This window comes from Hippopotamus amphibius, chromosome 8, assembly GCF_030028045.1.
Source record: "Hippopotamus amphibius kiboko isolate mHipAmp2 chromosome 8, mHipAmp2.hap2, whole genome shotgun sequence".
Lineage (NCBI taxonomy): Eukaryota > Metazoa > Chordata > Mammalia > Artiodactyla > Hippopotamidae > Hippopotamus > Hippopotamus amphibius.
In genome coordinates, this window is record NC_080193.1 from 28010660 (window position 1) to 28029620 (window position 18961).

Sequence of the window (18961 nt, forward strand, 5' to 3'; positions counted from 1 at the left end):
TTGCTAATTTTAGATAGTTTTTTGCTTTTATCTTTAATATATCCTCTCCTTTGCCTTCTTTAGGTTTAATTTGTTCTTTAGCTTTTTGAGGATTCAATTCACTTATTGTTTTTGTTTTAACTGTTATAATTACTTAAGATTATGAAATTTCCTGTCGTCATTGCTCTTTCTCCCACAAATCTTTTTATAGTGTTGTCTACAGTTTTGTCTGTATTTCCCTATTTCATCTGCTATTGTTCGATAGAAAGGATTTTTAAAAAACGATTTTCAGGCAGAAAGACCTTTTTAAATTGTGCTATTAATTTATAGCACAATTAATTTATAATTAATTTATATTGCCTGCCATATCAGTAAACAAAGGATGTTACAGCCCTCAAGCCATCACATTACAGCTGCCCCAATGGTGAGCCTTAAGGGAACTCAGGATGAGAAAACACAGGATACTGGCCCCAGATAGCTGAGCTACATAGCATAGGAACAATTTCAGTGAGCCCAGACTTTGAACCTTCCCACACATAGAACAATCTTTTGAGGACTTCCCTGGTGGTCCAGCAGTTAGGACTCCAGCTTCCACTGCAGGGGTTGCGGGTTCGATCTCTGGTTGGGGGAACTAGGATCCTGCACGCCGCATCGCAGGGCCAAAAACACAAAACAAAAAAACAGTAATCTTTTGATGTTCCAACTGCCTGGTCTTTGTTGCAGAAGATTCTATAATATCCTGGTTCCCCCCACTCCCCTCCGCTTTGGAGAAGCCCCTCATAATTATCTGAGATGCTGTTAAGTCCTGGGTTTTGTCCATAGAATAAAACATAACTCTCAGCTTTCAGGTGCATTTTTTTCACTTGACTATTGTTTGCTCTGTCTTGGACAGAGTTAGTATGTTTATGTCTCCCATTAGTGATGCACTTCTATTTCTCTCTTCATGTACTGTACTTTCTCCTTTACGAAGTTGGTAGCTATTATTTGGTGCACTGATATTCAGAACTGTTTTACAACCTTGTGCATTGCAGCTTGCAACCTCACACAGTGTCCTACTCTGCTGTGCCTTCCGATCTGAACTCCACCTGGTTTGATGGCAAGACCGGAGCGCAAGTCCCTGCACAAACACTGGCGTTTCCAGGGGCTGCACTGGGACGGGGGGAAAGGGGTAGCTTGCACAGCCCGCAAGCCTTTCGCACAAGGCCCCGCCCCTCTCCCAGGCACTCTTCCTCCGCAGAGGGCTCTGGGAGATGTAGTTTCCTGCCAGCAGCTGATCGTCGCGTGACGTACTTCCGCGTGCGACGCAACGCGGCCGCTGCGGAGTACGCGCCTAACGGGCTGTATCCGGCTGGGCGTCTGTGCTCAGGGGCGGGCCGCGGGCGTTGAGTTTCCTTGGCTGCGGAGCTGGCGGAGACGCGAAGTTACCCTGGCCCGGAACGTCCTGTGCGGACCAGGCTCTTGGCTGGCTGAGCCCCCACTGTGGATCCGGGCGTGGAGGCTGCCGGCCCGGCCTTGGTCCCTCACGCGTCAGGGCTGCGGAACGGTACAAACTCATCGCCCCGGTTCCCTCCGCCCGGCCCGGAGGCCGCGTCGCTGCGAGGGACTCAGCCCCGGACCGGCAGGTGCCGGGCGCCCGCGGACCCTCCCTCTGTGGGGCGCGAAGCCTCTCCTGGGTGGGCGCGGTGGGAGCAGCAGGGAGCCTCTGCCCGAGGCCGCGCGGGATGGCCAGCGGGTCCCCGACAGCCGCGTGTTGGGTGAGTAGGGACTTTCTCACTGGTGCAGCTGCCCCGGCCTTGAGGGTGGACGTGTTCATCCCTTTATGGCCACGCCGGGGGCCTGAACTCGCCTGCTCCCCTCCGTCCCTCTGGGTCTCCAGAAGCGTTCCTTGTGTTTTGGCATTTTGTGTCTGGTGCCCCTGCCTTCGGTGGTTACCCTGCTTTATTGCCGGCGGTGGACCCAGCATTCTGCGGGCAGTGAGGGTCGTTTTTTTAAGGATCATTAAGGAAATGATCATGTGTCTGTTACCAAAACACAAGTCCCTGCGCCTGACGCATAGTAAGGGCAGACAATACCAAAACATTGGCGTTGGGAGCAGAGAAAGGTTTATTGCAGGGCTTTGCAGGGAGCTGGGTGGCTCATGCCTGAAAAACCCCCAAACCTGAAAGCTTCCAGCAAAGCCCACTTATAGGACAGATAAGGAAGGGCGTGGTTAGTTGTTGCAAACTTCTTGGTGTCTTGCGGTCAGGTCGTGGGATGTTCTCGTAAATCTACACGGAACCAATGTCAGTCCCTGTTCCGACAAGAAAGGGGAGGTCCCAAGCACAACTCTCACCCTCTGAGGTCCAGACCCAGCTGAGAGAAAGGGGGTCCCTGTGGTGGGGGAGGGGGTGATCACCCTGCCTGGGACTGTTCGTCCAGCACCCAGTCTGGGTCCTACCGCTAGTGCCCAGGCCCAGCTGAGGAGGCAGATCTCAGCTGGCGGCTCCCTCAGGGTGGGGTCCCCAGACCCTGCCCAGCTGTCATCACTGAGGGAGCCGGGCGCCCACGACCCAACTGGCCCTCAGGTCCCTCAGGCCTCCCAAACAGTGGGGGCCAGATGCCCCAGACTGTGTCCCACACAAACTGCCACTGTCATTAGGTCACAGAAGCGGGGATGAGGGAGAGGGTCACCACCCTTCAGGGCCTGGCCCGGCGAGTGGGTGGCCTTGGAGAGGGCTCTGGAGCCCTGCAGGACACACCCCCAGTCTGTTCCCTGGGCCCGCCAGCTCACTAGTTGGCCAGGGGGAGAGAAGGCCAGGGTCTGCCTCTTACCTCAACTCTCCACCTGATGACCACCACTCCACTGATCGTTGGCTGGAAAAAAATGGCCCCCAGTAATGGTCGCTCACTGACAGTTGCTCACTTAAGGGAGGGGCCCACTGCAGTGCCAACCAATGGCTGAGCGAGACGGTTAGAGTGGCATTAGTGGTCTCCCATTAACCGTTGCCTGGTAACGGGGTGCTGGGGTAACAGCCTGGACAGCAAGGGCTGTGTGCTAAGGGCTGCACACTGCTAGCTCTGTTACGTTTCCTTTCAGGTTTTACACACACAAGTACCAAGTTGTCTTCATGTCCAGAGCTTTAGGGCCTCGTCAGGGAAATTACTCTCCTTTTTGTTCATTCACTTGTTCAGATGCTTATGTACTGAGTGTCTTTGTGTGCTGGACCCTGAGACTGGTGCTCGCAAAGCAAAGAAATTACGTACATTTCTTGCTTTAGAGGAGCTGTGGTCCATGCTGGAGGGTCGTCATTGGGCTGGGTGGCAGGTGAGGGGTTTAAGGGTGCAAAGCAGGATAGAGAAGTGTTGTGAGAGGAGAGGGCCAGTGGCCACCTGGACTATGCAGGTGGTTGGGGAGTGAGCCGGGGGGCCCTTCACAGCGAATGCTGGAATTCTGAGCTGTTGGCACGCTGGTGATGTCGCTGGTCTTGAGAACACTGTTAGAAGAGGTGTCCAGGGACAGAGTGTAGCTTTGTACGTATTGAATATGCAGTGCCTATCGTTGAGTCTGTAGCTCGGGTGGGAGTTTCCAACTAAAATGTACAGATTAAAGGCATAGATGTCAGTGGAGGTGCAGGGTATGACGAGTAGAACCCCACAAAGGACCAAGTGGAGGACTCGGCAACGACAGGGACTGCAGTGAAGAAGGGCTGGGGTACAAGAGAGGTGAGAGAAAATTTGGAGAGTGGCTTTTCCCCTGCAAATTTGAGAAAAGAGAACTTCATAGAAGCCATGGTATGAAATGCCCTGGAAGTATTTCATGAGGCCAAAAGGTGCCTCTTAGGTTTCAGAATTTATAGGTCTTAAGCAGTATTTCCAGAGCAGAGAGAATGTTGAGAAGTGCAGATGGTCACTTCCTGAGAGGTGAAGGGATTGCATGAGGCTATGGACAGCAGGTTGTAAAGAAGTGATTAGTAAGAGTATAGACTTTTTTTAGGTGATCAAGTGTGGCAGGAAGAGTTTGGGTGTCAGGGAGAAGGGATTTCACTGAGGTGGCCTGAGGAATACAGTGAACTTCAGAACCAGTGAACTTTTTGTCTTTAAACGATAACTATACAGAAAATGCAATGAGAGAAAACATTTGTAACAGCAACTAAAAAAGATAAAATAAGTGAACATAAGTGAACAGGGCCTAAATAAGGAAGACTTTATGACTATTGAATAATATTAATAGGTACCACTCTTGGTCTAGGCACTTTGTGTGTATGACATCATCAACGTCTCATGGCCCTATGAGGCAAGTGTATCCCCATTTTGCAACTGAGGAAACTGGACAGCCTGCTCATGGTCCCAAACTAGTAAGGGAAACAAGGACACGAGGGTGGTAGAGCTAAGATTCAATCCCACGCAGAGTATCTTCAGAGCCTGTGCACTTATTGCCTCTGGGACCTAAAAGACCTTAACAAATATAAACAATATTTCCTTGTTTTTGAGTACATGTATGTATGTATGTATCTTTTAATATTTATTTGGTTGTGCTGGGTCTTAGTTGTGACAGGCGGGTTCCTTAATTGCGGCTCACAGGCTCCTTAGTTGCAGCACACAGACTCCTTAGTTGTGGCATGCATGTGGGATCTAGTTCCCTGACCAGGGATCGAACCCGGGCCCCCTGCATTGGGAGAGCGGAATCTTAACCACTGTGACACCAGGGAAGTCCCTGAGTGCATGTTTTAGCAAATGTTTGTTGATTATTATGTACCAGGTAGTTTTCTAGGGCATGCAGGAATGAGCAAGTTTGGCAGGGCCCATGACCCCATGGAGGGTTTGGGAGATGCTAAGACATCTCTGAGGAACATCATGAACAAAGTTGTGAATGTTCATGCACATGAGAGTGGCTGGGTGGCAGCCTTAGATTGGCAACCTTGTCTTGAGGCAACATTTAAGCAGAATCTGAATGACAACTGGATGATCATGGGAGGGTGGGGGCACAGAACAAGAAGCAGCTAAGCCAGGGGCCTTAAAGTGAGAACCAGCAGACGCCTTGTCTAGTGCAAAGAGGCATGTGGCAGGAATGGGGAGGGAGCGTGCGAGAGCAAGTCCAGATTGTGTAGGGCCCTTTAAGTAGGCAAAGGATCATCTGGAAAGCCCTAGGAGTTTATTACATTTTATGTTTTATTTTGAAATAATTTCAAAACTAGAGAAGTTGTAAGAATAGTATAAAGTAACCTCCTGTATTAAATTAAAAAAACACCCTTCACCCAGATTCCCCGGTTGTTATTTTGCTACATTAGCTCTGTGTGCGTGTGCGTGTGTGTGTATACATACATGAATTGGAACAAAAGGAACAACCACAGAGACTGAAGTTCAGTGTTACTTCCTACCGGAGCCTGTTTCCACTGTCCTCTGTTGTGCAGATGGGGAGTGACTGATCACCTCATCTAAGTAGGGATTGTGCGCTCGTATGAGGCTAGGGTGCTGCTTTAGTTGGACTGGCTCAGCCGGGTATGCCAATCTCAGGCTCCTCCCTTGCAGAACTTTGTGTCCTAAGTGCCTTGAGACTGTGGGAGAGTCAGTCTGCCATCCCCGCCCAGTTCCTGCGCTGACCTCACTCAGCACATGCCACCTGGGGAGAGCCTGCTGTCCAGAGGGGCATTGAAGCCTCCACTGGTTTCTCTCTCTACTTGTCCTCTGTCTCAGCTGATGCGGTCCCGCCTGTTCTCAGGCTGGACAGATGCCCTCAGCGAAGTAAACGGCCTGCATGCTTAGCTCAGCTCCCTGCTTCCTCGGGGCTCCGATGTTCATGAGGGTTGTAATTTACCACCAATTTCCTAGTTGTAGCTGCCGTAGTCCACAGTAGTCCACACGCGTGATTTCATTTACTGTGAGTGAGTGTTAGAAAATATCTACCATTAGATGAAATAAAATGTAACATCTTCCTAGCATTTAGATTGAGAATTCATTGAATTTATAAATTAACTTGTTGAAAATTAATATCTATACCATATTGAGTCTACATATCATAAATGTTACTCAGTTACTCAGGTCCTTTGGGGTTTTTCCCCCCTTTTTTTAAAAAAATATGAAAATATTTGAAATATAGCTGATATACAATATTATGGTAGTTCCATGTGTATTACATAGTGATTAGACATTTGCGTACATTGTGAAATGATCACTGCCCCAAGGCTGGTAATCTGTCCCTGTACAAAGTTATTACAGTATTATTGACCATATTCCTTATGCTGCATCCCCATGGCTAGTTTATAACTGAAGGTTTGTACCTTTTAGTCCCCTTCACCTGTTTTACTCACCCTTCCACCTCTGGCAACCACCTTTTTGGTCTCTGTATCTATGAGTCTCTTTTTGTTGTTATTTTTTAAATGTTTATGTATGTATGTATGTCTGTATGTATTGGTTGCATTGGATCTTCGTTGCTGCACACGGGCTTTCTCTAATTGCAGAGAGCAGGGGCTACTCTTCATTGTGGTGCACGGGCTCCTCATTGTGATGACTTCACTTGTTGTGGAGCACAGGCTCTAGGCGCGTGGGCTTCAATAGTTCTGGCACGTGGGCTTAGTTGCTCCACGGCATGTGGGATCTTCCCGGAGCAGAGTTCGAACCCGTGTCCCTTGCATTGGCAGGTGGATTCTTAAGCACTGCGCCACCTAGGAAGTCCCAAGATTTTGTTTTTTTTTTTAATGGCTGAGTAATATTCGTGTGTGTGTGTGTGTGTGTGTGTGTGTGTGTGTGTGTGTGACATCTTCTTTATCCATGTATCTATCAGTGGACACTTATGTTGCTTCCATATCTGCGCTGTTGTGTTTTCCTTTGCATTTATGTATTTTATCACATGTATTTTTTGTTAGGTTTTTCTCTATTTTTAAGCTTTATTCCTAAGCACTTTCTACATTTGTTGTGGTTTTTCTTATTACATTTTCAAGTTGGTTACTGTTGATTTTTTTTTTAACTGCCACTCTGCTGATGTTTCTTATTGGTTCCTATGTTATGCCAGCTGTTTCTCTTAGGCTTTTTAGTCAGAAAACAGGTGTCTGTAAAGAACAACTGTAGTTTTTCCCCCTTGCTTAGAGTTTGTCACTGGCATTCTTCTTTGTTTCTCCTGTGCGGGGTCCTCTGGGACAGTGCTGACTAGTAGAGTTGATGTGAGGATCCTTGTCTTGTACCCGATTTTAGAGGGAACGCTTTTAGTGTTTCACACAAAGTATCATATTTTTTATAGGCTTAGGGAAATTACTTTTACCTGTAACAAACTGAATTCTGATTTTTAAAAGTGTTAGATTCCATCATAGTACTTTGTTTCATCTATTGAGATGATTGTCTGTTCTCCGTTAATGTATTGATGTTACTTATTTCCTTGATACTGTTTTGTTTAAAGTTTGCACTGTCCTTTAAGTTTTTGGATAAACTTCACTCATAGTTTGCTCCGTATGTATGCACAGGATTCGTTTTACTTTATTAGTGTTCTTATCTAGATGTTTTTAATAAATGAGATTGGACTACAGTTTGTGCTGTCCTTGCCTGCTCTGTGGGGTTATACAAGTTTGTATGATGGGTTTTCCATCATTTCCTGGCTCTACATCCTATTAGATGTGGGAAAACTTTCTGTTCCTTGGATGTTGATAGAACTTACTTTTAAAGATAGTGTGGGACCATTGTCTTTAGGGTATACCTTTGATTACTATTTCAGTTTATTTTGTGACCATGGACTAGTCAGTCTGGTCTTCCTAATTCTTTCTGGGCAAATTTTGGTTACTTTTATTTTCCTAGGAAATTTTCCATTTCTTCTGAGTTTTCAAGTTTTTTGGAACAAATTTGTAAATATAGCAGTTCTGTTATCTTGTTTGCTTTAAAAATGTAAATTTGTTTCAGCATGATTGATCTCTTAAGGAACACCATGAGCTGTCAGTCTGATTTCAGGCAAGCCTCTTTTCACAACTTTATAATAAGCTACAGCCCTTCTGACACCCAAACATCAGGTCTTTTTTAAGGCACAGTGCCATATTTATGGTAGTATTTATGTATTTCTTAACCATTAAATGTGTATAAAACTGCTACTGTTTTTGTTAAGGTTCCTTATTTTCTTTGTTCCTGTGTACCAACAAAGGTGTTATACCCCAACCCTGTTCTTCCCATAAGCCTGAGTCTCTGTGTAGTGGTGATTTTTTTTTTTTTTTTTGTAACATACATATCACATTACAGCAGAACTGCTTGTGTATAGTGATCAGTTATGAATTTTAACATCTTGTCTTTCTCTTAACGTTATGCCCCCTGTCTTGGTCATTCTCTCATTTCTTGATTATGCTTGCCCAATTAAAACTTTTTGTAGTCATTCCTTTGTATTTTATTTTTATTCTTATCAAGCTTAAAAACAAGTGAAAGGCTTAAAGTAAAATACACTCTCCACTCCACACCTTTCTTCTTCCATCCTGTCCCTTTGATGTGCGCTTGCTCTGTGGCATCTGCCTCAGGCCTTGTGTCCTGTTTCTCCTCCCTCCATTGTGAAGTGCCTCTTGAATGAGTGGCCTGGGCTTGATTAGGATACAGATGAGTCACAGCTTCACTTTTCTCCATCACAGCCTCAGGCAGGCCCTGTCAGCTGTCCCTCCCCAGCCCTGGCAGTCATCTTAGCAAGCGCCCACGATGTTCTGGTCTCAGTCATGTTTGGAGGTCAGTTAACTTTCAGGTGTTGGAAAGGCCAGGCTACACTCCAGCCCTTCTTCTTCTGGGACTTAGGCTGTGGGAGATGGAAGGCTCGTCCCTTTACTCCCACTTCACTTTTTGTCCCTGTGGGGGCTCCTCACGGGTCGGGCTGGGAAGCTGCTGTCGTCTGGCGGTCAGTCCCCAGCACAAGGGTGTTGCCTGGAGCCTGTGACAGAGCTCTACCCTGTGTTTCCACTGGCCTCTGAGGCTCCCCCAGAGCTGCTCGCCCTGTGTCTTCCCTGGGGTCCCCCTGCCTACAGGCAGCGCTGTTGGGGAGGAGCCTGTTAGGGCGTCAGTTCTCCCTGAATTTCCCAGAGGGAAACATTGCAGATTCCATATTCAGACAGCCCTCTGTGCAGGTCGCTTCCTCCTGCCTGCAGGCTTGGTGGCCATTGGGCTAAGTGAGACCCCCCCCCCCCTTTCTTCCCACGAGTGCTCTCCTTAGTGGGAAGGTTCTCCCTCAGGGACCTCCCCTGCCTCAGGGGCTCATCTAGCTGCTGCTTCCCTGTCTTCAGCCCTGGATCCCATCCTGTCTCATCCTGCAGGCTTGCCCACGTTGTAGAGGGCAGTGTCTTCATTCGCTCAGCCAGGATCCTCGCCTTGTCCTCGACGTCCTCTCTCTCTTTCTCTCTCTCTGTGCCCGTCATCTCCACTGGGGTGTCTCTGCCTCTGTCTTTACTTGACACCCAGGATCCAACCACTGCTCATTACCCTGTTGTTCTCACTCCAGCCCCAGGGACCTTCATCTTCCACTAGAACTGGGACCCCTCCCATCTCCATGGCAGTCAGAATGGTCTCAGATGGGGGTCAGAGCAGCCACCATTGTTCAAGGCCTTCTCCTCACGTAGAATAAAATGCAAGTCCTTACCACATCCTTTGAGCTGTGTATGCCTGTGCCTTTGTTTTCACGCTGCGTGAAAGGCTCTTCCTGCAGAAATCTCTGTGCTTGTTCTCACATTGCTTGGGTTTCTGCCCAAGTGTTGCCTCAGCAGGGGGCTCGCTGATCAGCCACCTGAGACAGCGCCCCTGCCTCGTGGACTCTCCCCTGATGCTGCTGGAGGCCTGCCAGAGCACTGTCACCACCTGCGTGCGGGGTGTCCTCTCCCACTGAGGACAGGGACCATGTCCGTGGTTGGTGCCTAATGAATGCTTATTGAATGACCCCCCTGAGGATCTCTGGCTTGCTACTATTTTTTGATCCCGTGAAAGGAATTTATCGTGAGCACAGTGGGTAAGTTCTTTGAGGCATCAAGCACCAGGCATGCAGGCTGCATGGCTGACAGTGCCACAAGGGCCGCCTGGTAGGACCCGCGCACCTCGGGGAGCTGAAGCCCTCACACTGGCTTATGGCCTGTGGCTCTGGGACCCCAGCTCCAGGTTCAGAGACTGTGCTGGGTGTCCCCTGGTTGGCTCAGTCGTGGGCCCCTTGTTTTCTTGAAAGAAGGCTGAGAAGTCACCTAATGTGCTCTCTCTCCCACTGAGACTCAGGTGGGCTCGGCAGCCGGCAGGGTGACAGGCACTTTTGGAGGGTCATACCTTGTGTGTCTGCTGCCTGTAGTTAGAATCTCGTTTGCCACCCATGGAAGCTCTCCCTGCATATGTTTTTTTTTTTTTTTTTTTTAAGCTCTATTGGAATATAATTGCTTTACACTGTTGTACTAGCTTTTGAGGTACACCAAAGTGAATCAGCTGTATTTAGATTCCTCCCACCCTCTCTATCCTGGCCCTCTAAGGCATCGCCCATCATCGAGTTGATCTCCCTTTGTTATACAGCAACTTCCCACTAGCTATCTGTTTTACAGTTGGTAGTGTAAATATGTCTATGCTACTCTCTCACTTCGTCCCTGCTTCCCCTTCACGCCCCCCCCCCCCCCGCATATGTTTTTATCAGACTGAAAATACCTCATTCTGTTTGCATGCATAGATGTTCATTAACCTCTGTAAGGCTAAAAGCTTCTGGAGGCTAGAGTGGGTTTTACTCATCCTGAAATCTTCAGGACCCAAAAGAGTATCTGGCACATGGCACCTTAATTATTATTATTATTATTTTTTAATTCTCTCTCAAAGGAAGTGGTGGCCTGCGTGCAGGAGGCAGTCTGTGAAGGGACATTCTCCTTTCCTGGGTCCTCTACATCTTTCTCCTTTCCTGTAATTGCAGCCAGTGGAATGGTGTGTGTGTTGTTACAGGGGTTGTTGTCATTCGAGGATGTATCTGTGGAGTTCACCTGGGAAGAATGGCAGTTACTGGATGCTGTGCAGAAGCACCTGTACCGGGATGTGACTCTGGAAAACTACAGTAATCTCATATCTATGGGTAAGTACTGCTTCTCTTTTCAGCCAGATCCTGAGTCATAAGTCGCCATTGCTTTTTCTCTTGTTGTTCTACTTGGGGGCCTCTGAAGTACTTAATGCTTGTGGACTTGCGCTGTAGAGCTCACAGCTTCTTAGTCCCTATTCGCTTTCACCTCCTCACTGTAATCTTTCCCCAAGTGCATGAGCTGCTTCCTTTCCTAGCTCCTGATCCCTGAGTCCCCCGCAGTTTGGCCACATCCTTTGTGACTTTCCCTTAACAGGGTACCATGGTGCCAAGCCTGACTTAATCTTCAAGTTGGAGCAAGGAGAAGAGCCGTGGGTAATAAAGGCAGAAGTTTCTCATCAGAGCTGTCCAGGTGGGTGCACAGCAACCGTGGAGACAGGAGGTCAGGAGTGAACTGGGGTTGGCGCTAAGGGAGTGTTGTGTTGCGGGAGCTGCTCTTTGAAGCCCTTGAACGATCGGGGCGACTCGGGATGTGCCCACGCATCCTCAGGTAAGGACGAGGCCCTCACTTTCCTCCTGTGGCTCTGAGAGGTTGGCATGCCCTTCTCTGCACTCTGTTTAAAGATTGCTTTCTGGGTTAGTTTCCTTCCTTCCAGCACCTTCTTTCTCTGCCTTCCTTCCTCTGGTCATGGTCCTTGTTTTCTCTCTTGCCTCTGCAGTTAAGTCCCTCAACTTTGCCCACAGTCTTTCATTTCCTTCTCTCCCCTTGGCCGTCTTAGGAGATTTCATTGCTTCCTTTTTTTTTCTCACACCAGTTACTGAAAATTACAACTATTACTTTCTTGGGCACTTTTCTTTTTTTGAGGGGGAGGGGAGGGGGCTGCACCACACAGCATGTGGGATCTTAGCTCCCTGACTAGGGATGGAACCCATGCCCCCTGCAGTGGAAGCATGGAGTCTTAACCACTGGACCACTAGGGAAGTCCCTTGGGCATTTTTCTTAAAAGAATGCTGAAACCTAGCCTGGTCTCACCTGTATCTTAAGTGGTTTCTATCACTTTACTTTTCTTTCCCTGACTTCTCTTACTCTTCCCTTTTGAATTGTCTGTGTTTGGGCTTCTCTTCTATATGGTAACTGTGGAAAGGCTCTTCTGTCCTGAAAATCGAAGCTTTTTTCCTTTCAGCATTGTGACAGCAGAATTGCCGTTCTCCTCTTTTCCTCCTGCACTCTGTCCCAGCTTCATGTGCTTGCAGGAGAGCACCCTGTGCTTTCCCACTCTGCATTCTCAGTGGCAGAAATGAGAAGGCACTTCTGAAATTGCTCTACTTCTTCAGTTTTCCCAGCACTTTGGGGAAGAAAGTGTCTAGCAAAAGTGCCGAGGGACTTGCTAGGACAGCTTGTTAGGACAGCTACTGAGGCCCTCAGCACAGCGGTCGTGCATGGGGGTGACTAAGGCTACTGTCCAAGCCTCGCCCCCACTGCTGCCGCTCCTTCCCTTTAACCCTTGTCTGTCTGTCACTCTCATCACCACACTGTTTGGGCCTCACAGATGGACTTTCCCATTTTCTCTGCATCTCCTGTCCAGCCTTAAATGTTGTCTGCTCCAGGGCTGTTTTGGCATCCCTTTTATTTTATTTTATTTTTTTTAACAGACAATAAACAGCATATATTTAGAGTGTACAATTTGGTATCCCAATCTCCCAATTCATTCCCCCCCAACCCTCCCCACTTTCCCCACTTGGTGCCCATGTGTTTGTTCTCTACACCTGTGTCTCTATTTCTGCTTTGTATTTCCTCTTTCATAGTTGTTAGCATTTGCCTTAGGTATTGAGCTGCTCCTATATTGGGTTCATATACATTTATAATTATCTCCTCTTCTTGGATTGATCCCTTGATCTTTATGTAATATCCTTTCTTGTCTCTTGTAACATTTTTTATTTTAAAGTCTATTTTATCTGATATGAATATTGCTACTCCAGCTTTCTTTTGGTTTCCATGTGCATGGAATATCTTTTTCCATCCCCTCACTTTCCGTCTGTTTGTATGCCTAGGTCTGAAGTGGGTCTCTTTGAGACAGCATATATATGGGTCTTGTTTTTATATCCATTCAGCCAGTCTGTGTCTTCTGGTTGGTGCATTTAGTCCACTTACATTCAAGGTGATTATCGATATGTATGTTCCTATTACCATTTTCTTAATTGTTTTGTTTTTGTAGGTCCTTCTCATCTCTTATGTTTCCCACTTGGAGAATTTTCTTTAGCATTTGTTGTAGGGCTGGTTTGGTGGTGCTGAATTCTCTTAGCTGTTGCTTGTCTGTAAAGCTTTTGATTTCTCCATCGAATCTGAATGAGATCCTTGCTGGGTAGAGTATTCTTGGTTGTAGGTTCTTCCCTTTCATCACTTGAAATATATCATGCCAGTCCCTTCTGGCTTGCAGAGTTTCTGCTGAGAAATCAGCTGTTAACCTTATGGGGGTTCCCTTGTATGTTATTTGTCGTTTTTCCCTTGTTGCTTTTAATAACATTTCTCTATGTTTAATTTTTGTCAACTTGACTACTATATGTCTTGGCATGTTTCTCCTTGGGTTTATCCTGCCTGGGACTCTCTGCACTTCCTGGACTTGGGTCGCTATTTCCTTTCCCATGTTAGGGAAGTTTTCAACTATAATCTCTTCCAGTATTTTCTCGGGTCCTTTCTCTCTGTCTTCTCCTTCTGGGACCCCTATGATGCGGATGTTGGTGCGTTTAACATTGTCCCAGAGGTCTCTTAGGCTGTCTTCAGTTCTTTTCATTCTTTTTTCTTTATTCTTTTCCACATCAGTGATTATCACCATTCTGTCTTCCAGGTCACTTATTCGCCCTTCTGCCTCAGTTAATCTGCTATTGGTTCCTTCTAGTGTATTTTTCATTTCAGTTATTGTGTTGCATATCTCTGTTTGTTCTTTAATTCTTCTAGGTCTTTGGTAAACTTTTCTTGCAACTTTTCGATCTTTGCATCCAGTCTTTTGTCAAAGTCCTGGATCATCTTCACTATCATTATTGTGAATTCTTTTTCTGGAAGAGTGCCTATCTCCTCTTCATTTAGTTGTTTTTCTGGGGCTTTATCCTGTTCCTTCATCTGGTACAATGTCCTCTGCTTTTTCATTTTCTCTATCTTTCTGTGGCTGTGGTTTTCAGTTTTGCAAGACGAAATACTGCAGATACTGCTTGATACTGCTATCTGTCCTCTTGTGGAGGAAGCTATCTAGGAGGCTCCTGTGTGCTTCCTCATGGGAGGGACTGATGGTGGGTAGGGCTGGGTGGGCGGAGCTTAGTATAGCTTTAATCCGATTTTGTGGGCAGAGCTCAGTAAAACTTTAATCTGCTTGTCTGCTAATGGGTGGGGCTGTGTTCACACCTTGTTGGTTGTTTGGCCTGAGGCCACCTAGCGCTGGAGCCCACAGGCTCTTTGGTGGGGCTAATGGTGGACTCTGGGAGGACTCACGCCAATAAGCACTTCCCAAAACCCCTGCTGCCAGTGCCCCTGTCTCCTCAGTGAGCCACAGCTGCCCCCCACCTCGGCAGGCAACCCTCCAGCACCAGCAGGTAGGTCTGGTTCAGTCTCCTTATCAGGTCACTGTTCCTTCCCCCTGGGTCCTGGTGAGCACATTTTTTTGTGTGTCCTCCAAGAGTGGAGTCTCTGTTTCCACCAATCCTGTGGAGGTCCTGCAATCAAATCCCGCTGGCTTTCAGGGTCTGATTCTCTGGGGATTCTTCTTCCTGTTGCTGGAATCCCAGGTTGGGAAGCCTGATGTGGGGCTCAGAACCCTCACTTTAGTGGGTGGACTTCTGCAGTATAACTGTTCTCCAGTTTGTGACTTACCCACCCAGCATTTATGGGATTTGATTTTAACGCGATTGCGCCTCTCCTACCATCTCATTGCGGCTTCTCCTTTGTCTCTGGATGTGAGGTGTCTTTTTTGGTGAGTTCCAGTGTCTTTCTGTCGATGGTTGTTCAGCAGTTAGTTGTAATTCTGGTGCTCTTGCAAGAGGGAGTGAGCGCACGTCCTCCTACTCCGCCATCTTAATCCTATCTCTGGCATCCCTTTTAATTTGCACATGTTCCTTAGAAGACCTCATCCCTCACATCATTTAATATCTTGTATGTGCTGTTGATGCCTGTTTTACTGAGCACTGAACTGAGGTCTAACTGTCTACCTGCATCTCCATTTGGATATTTAACTAAGATCTCAGATGTAATAAGATCCAAAATAGGGTCCTTTGTCCTCCGAACATGTCTCTCTCCTAGTGTTTTCAGTCTCAAAGAGCAGTACCACCTGCTTCCCAAGTCTCAAATCTAGGAGTTACTAAATCCTCCGCTCTTCTGGGTTCCCACATCCAGTGCATTAGTACATTTCTTAGTTTTCTCTCCAAATATGTCTGCATTGCTCAGCTTCAGAAGGACAGCCAGCCCTATCTTGTCATCCTGGACTGCTGCAGTGGCTCTTAATTTGTCTCTCTGCAATTTTCCAGTTCATTTTTACATAATGGTCAGTGATCTTTTAGAGATCCCCTCTAATTAAGTTCTTTGGATGAAAAGTTTTTCCTGGGGCCTTGCCTAACCAGTGGGTCTCAGCTTTCCTGGCCTCTTTTCTGTGTCTTAACCATGCCACGTGGGTTCCTTCCTCAGGAGCTTTGTACTTGCTCTTCCTTCTTGTTTGGAGTGCTTTACCTCAATTATCTTATGGCTCACTTAGTCTCTCTTAACATCTCAATGTACCTACCTGTGTGTCATACCTAACTATTCTGTATCTGGTGAATTCACTTTTATTTTTTTTAAGAGATTTTCGTTGTTGTTTTTCTTTTGTTTTGTTTTTTTTTAAATTTATTTATTTATTGGATGCATTGGGTCTTCATTGCTGCACAAAGGCTTTCTCTAGTTGTAGCAGGCGGGGGCTACTCTTCGTTGTGGTGCACAGGCTTCTCTTGTTGTGGAGCACAGAGCTGTAGGCACGTGGACTTCAGTAGTTGTGGCACACAGGCTCAGTAGTTGTAGCTCGTGGGCTGTAGAGCACAGGCTCAGTAGTTGTGGCACATGGGCTTAGTTGCTCCGTGGAATGTGGGATCTTCCAGGACCAAGGCTCGAACCTGTGTCCCCTGCATTGGCAGGCGGATTCTTAACCACTGTGCCACCAGGGAAGCCCTGAATTCACCTTTTGAGTAAACTCCTGCAGTAATAAAATTGGTGTAAATAGTTGGCATTGGCTTCTAAGTGCAGGCTACATTTTTTAAACTTCTATTTTAAAAAACATTTTGATCACTGCTGATGGGCTACCCATTTCTGTAAAGGGACTTATCTTGGTTTGATTCACTTCCCCTTGCCCCATGTTTGGTTATGTGGTGTGTGTGCACTTGGCTAGTATTTCTTTTGAACCAGTGTCAGAGGCCTGGACCAAAAGAAAAAGATCTATTACATGTCAGTTCTAAAGCTCTTTAGTTCTATATCAGGTTTGTATTATGATTTTAAAAATACATTTGTTTGTTTTCTAGAAGATTGGAAAGAATGGTACCCAAAAAGTCAAGATGAGCTTGAAAGTGTTGAGAGAAGTTATACTTGTAATGCATTTGGAAACCTTCATCTGAGGAAAACCCACATTTCTTCCAGACAAAGGCTCCTTAAATATAACACACATGGAAAAAGCTTGACACAAAACTTAGCTTCAGCCAGAAGCTATCTAGGACAGAATCCTGATCAGTTTCATGGGTATGAAGACTCATATTTTCTGAAGCATCAAAGAACTCATAGTATAGAAAAAAACTGTGTATGTAATGAATGTGGGAAGGCTTTCCGTTGTAAATCACAGCTCATTGTACATCTCAGGATTCATACAGGAGAGAGACCCTACGAGTGCACTAAATGTGAGAGAGCCTTCAGTGCCAAGTCAAACCTCAACGCCCATCAGAGAGTCCACACAGGAGAAAAGCCCTACTCCTGTATTGAGTGTGGGAAAGTCTTCTCTTTCAGGTCGCAGCTCATTGTCCATCAGGAAATTCACACAGGAGGGAAACCATATGGTTGCAGTGAATGTGGGAAAGCTTACAGCTGGAAATCGCAGCTTATTTTACACCAGAGGAGCCACACAGGAGTGAAGCCCTATGAATGCAGTGAGTGTGGGAAAGCCTTCAGTCTGAAGTCACCATTCATTGTGCACCAGAGAACTCACACAGGAGTGAAACCGCATAAGTGCAGTGAATGTGGGAAAGCCTTTAGGAGTAAGTCGTACCTCCTTGTTCACATTAGGATGCACACGGGAGAGAAACCCTATCAATGCAGTGACTGCGGGAAAGCCTTCAATATGAAGACACAGCTTGTTGTGCATCAGGGAATTCACACAGGAAAGAATCCTTACCAGTGTGGCGAATGTGGGAAAGCCTTTGGGAGGAAGGAACAACTCACTGCACATCTGCGAGCTCATGCGGGAGAGAAGCCCTATGGATGCAGCGAGTGTGGGAAGGCCTTCAGCAGCAAGTCGTACCTTGTTATACACAGGAGAACACACACAGGCGAGAGACCTTATGAATGTAGTTTCTGTGAGAGAGCCTTCTGTGGGAAATCACAGCTAATTATACATCAAAGAACTCACTCAACAGAGAAGCCCTATGAATGCAGCGAGTGTGAGAAAGCCTATCCTAGGAAGGCATCACTTCAGATACACCAGAAAACTCACTCAGGGGAAAAACCCCATAAATGCAGTGAGTGTGGGAAAGCCTTCACTCAGAAGTCATCTCTCAGTGAACATCAGAGGGTTCATACAGGAGAAAAGCCATGGAAATGCTCCGAATGTGGGAAATCCTTCTGTTGGAATTCAGGGCTTCGTATACATCGAAAAACTCACAAGTGAGAAGTCAGAGTGGGGTAGATGCTAGGAGCTGATCCTCAGGAGACTTCGGATGACAATAGGGGCAGAATGTCCCAAAAGTTCACTCTTAACAAATTAGTCATATGGGTCACAGACCAGTCGTATTTGGAATGAATGTGCAAAAGCTTTCAAAAGTAAGATATACAAATCTTTATACACAAGAGAATAGTTGAGGGAGGAAGGAGCAGTAACCATATCAGATGTAGTAGCATGATTATGAAGATTTAATTTGGGGAATTCGTATTGAGAAGTCCTTATAAATTGAATAAATCAAGAAAGTACTTTCCCACAGGAGATGTGTTACCTCGGGAGTCACGTTCCAGATCTGATGCTGTTTTAGAGTAAAGAGAGTCTGGGTGGAGAATAAAGTTGTTTTTTATCTTAATATGTAACTAGAGTAATAGCAGGAAAACAGCAAGGAACACATTCTGAGGGTTAAGGGGTATGGAGTGTGACTTTCCTGAGTAACATTGAATAGCATTTTAAAAAATTTTGGTATTTTATTTTTAAATGTAACTTGCTATATTTGATAGTTCGTGGAATAACATCCTCCAGTATTCTCCATATTAAATGCTAAATATCAGCATTGTCTCTTTATTTCTTAGCAGTATAACTAAAATAATGTGGCTTTTAATGAATGAAAGGATCCAGTTCTCACCCCAAATGCGTTTACTTACCCAGAAAGTGGGTCTGGCAGTTGTTACAGGGCTCCTTCCTGAGAGCACACATCATGATGAACATTGGTTATAATTCGCAGTTCACTGTCTGTTTCCCATTGATCGGTAAGAGTGGCCTTGATTTCTCTGGAGAAGTACCTCTCCTGTGTGTGTGCATCCTTGTGGTGGGTCTTTCAGGGTGTCCTTTCCACTAGCCACAAGTGAACATTCTGCCATTGTGGGGTGATAGTAACCTCTTTTCCAGGAGTTTGAGTCTCTAACTCGGTCTCCCATGAACCAGAAGAGAAATATCACATCTCATTCTTATCCCAGATTTCTACTGAGACAATCAGTTCCGGCTGTTTTGATTTCTCAGAGTAACTTTGGATACTGCCCCTTTGAACCTGGTTTTCTGGTCTTCTTTGTGCTTCCTCATCTTTTCAGTAAATGTTGTTTTCTGCTAAAGTTAAGGAAAA

The 18961-nt window shown here is 46.3% G+C and overlaps 1 protein-coding gene across 1 annotated transcript; it reads left to right on the plus strand.

The window, feature by feature from the left end:
• The first annotated feature begins 1320 nt into the window (after positions 1-1320).
• ZNF26 (zinc finger protein 26) lies at positions 1321-18398 on the plus strand. Its single transcript, XM_057747050.1, has 4 exons — positions 1321-1733; positions 10861-10987; positions 11247-11342; positions 16460-18398. Exons 1-4 carry the CDS (start codon positions 1701-1703, stop codon positions 17809-17811), a joined length of 1608 nt encoding a protein of 535 aa, XP_057603033.1. The 5' UTR covers positions 1321-1700; the 3' UTR covers positions 17812-18398.
• The last annotated feature ends 563 nt before the right edge of the window (positions 18399-18961 follow it).

Bases quoted from the DNA above. Each gene is read 5' to 3' on its own strand.
- ZNF26 (XM_057747050.1), top strand. From the start codon at position 1,701: ATGGCCAGCGGGTCCCCGACAGCCGCGTGTTGG. The intron at 1,734-10,860 runs GTGAGTAGGGAC...GTGTTGTTACAG, and splicing joins CCCCGACAGCCGCGTGTTGG to GGGTTGTTGTCATTCGAGGA. The intron at 10,988-11,246 runs GTAAGTACTGCT...TTCCCTTAACAG, and splicing joins CAGTAATCTCATATCTATGG to GGTACCATGGTGCCAAGCCT.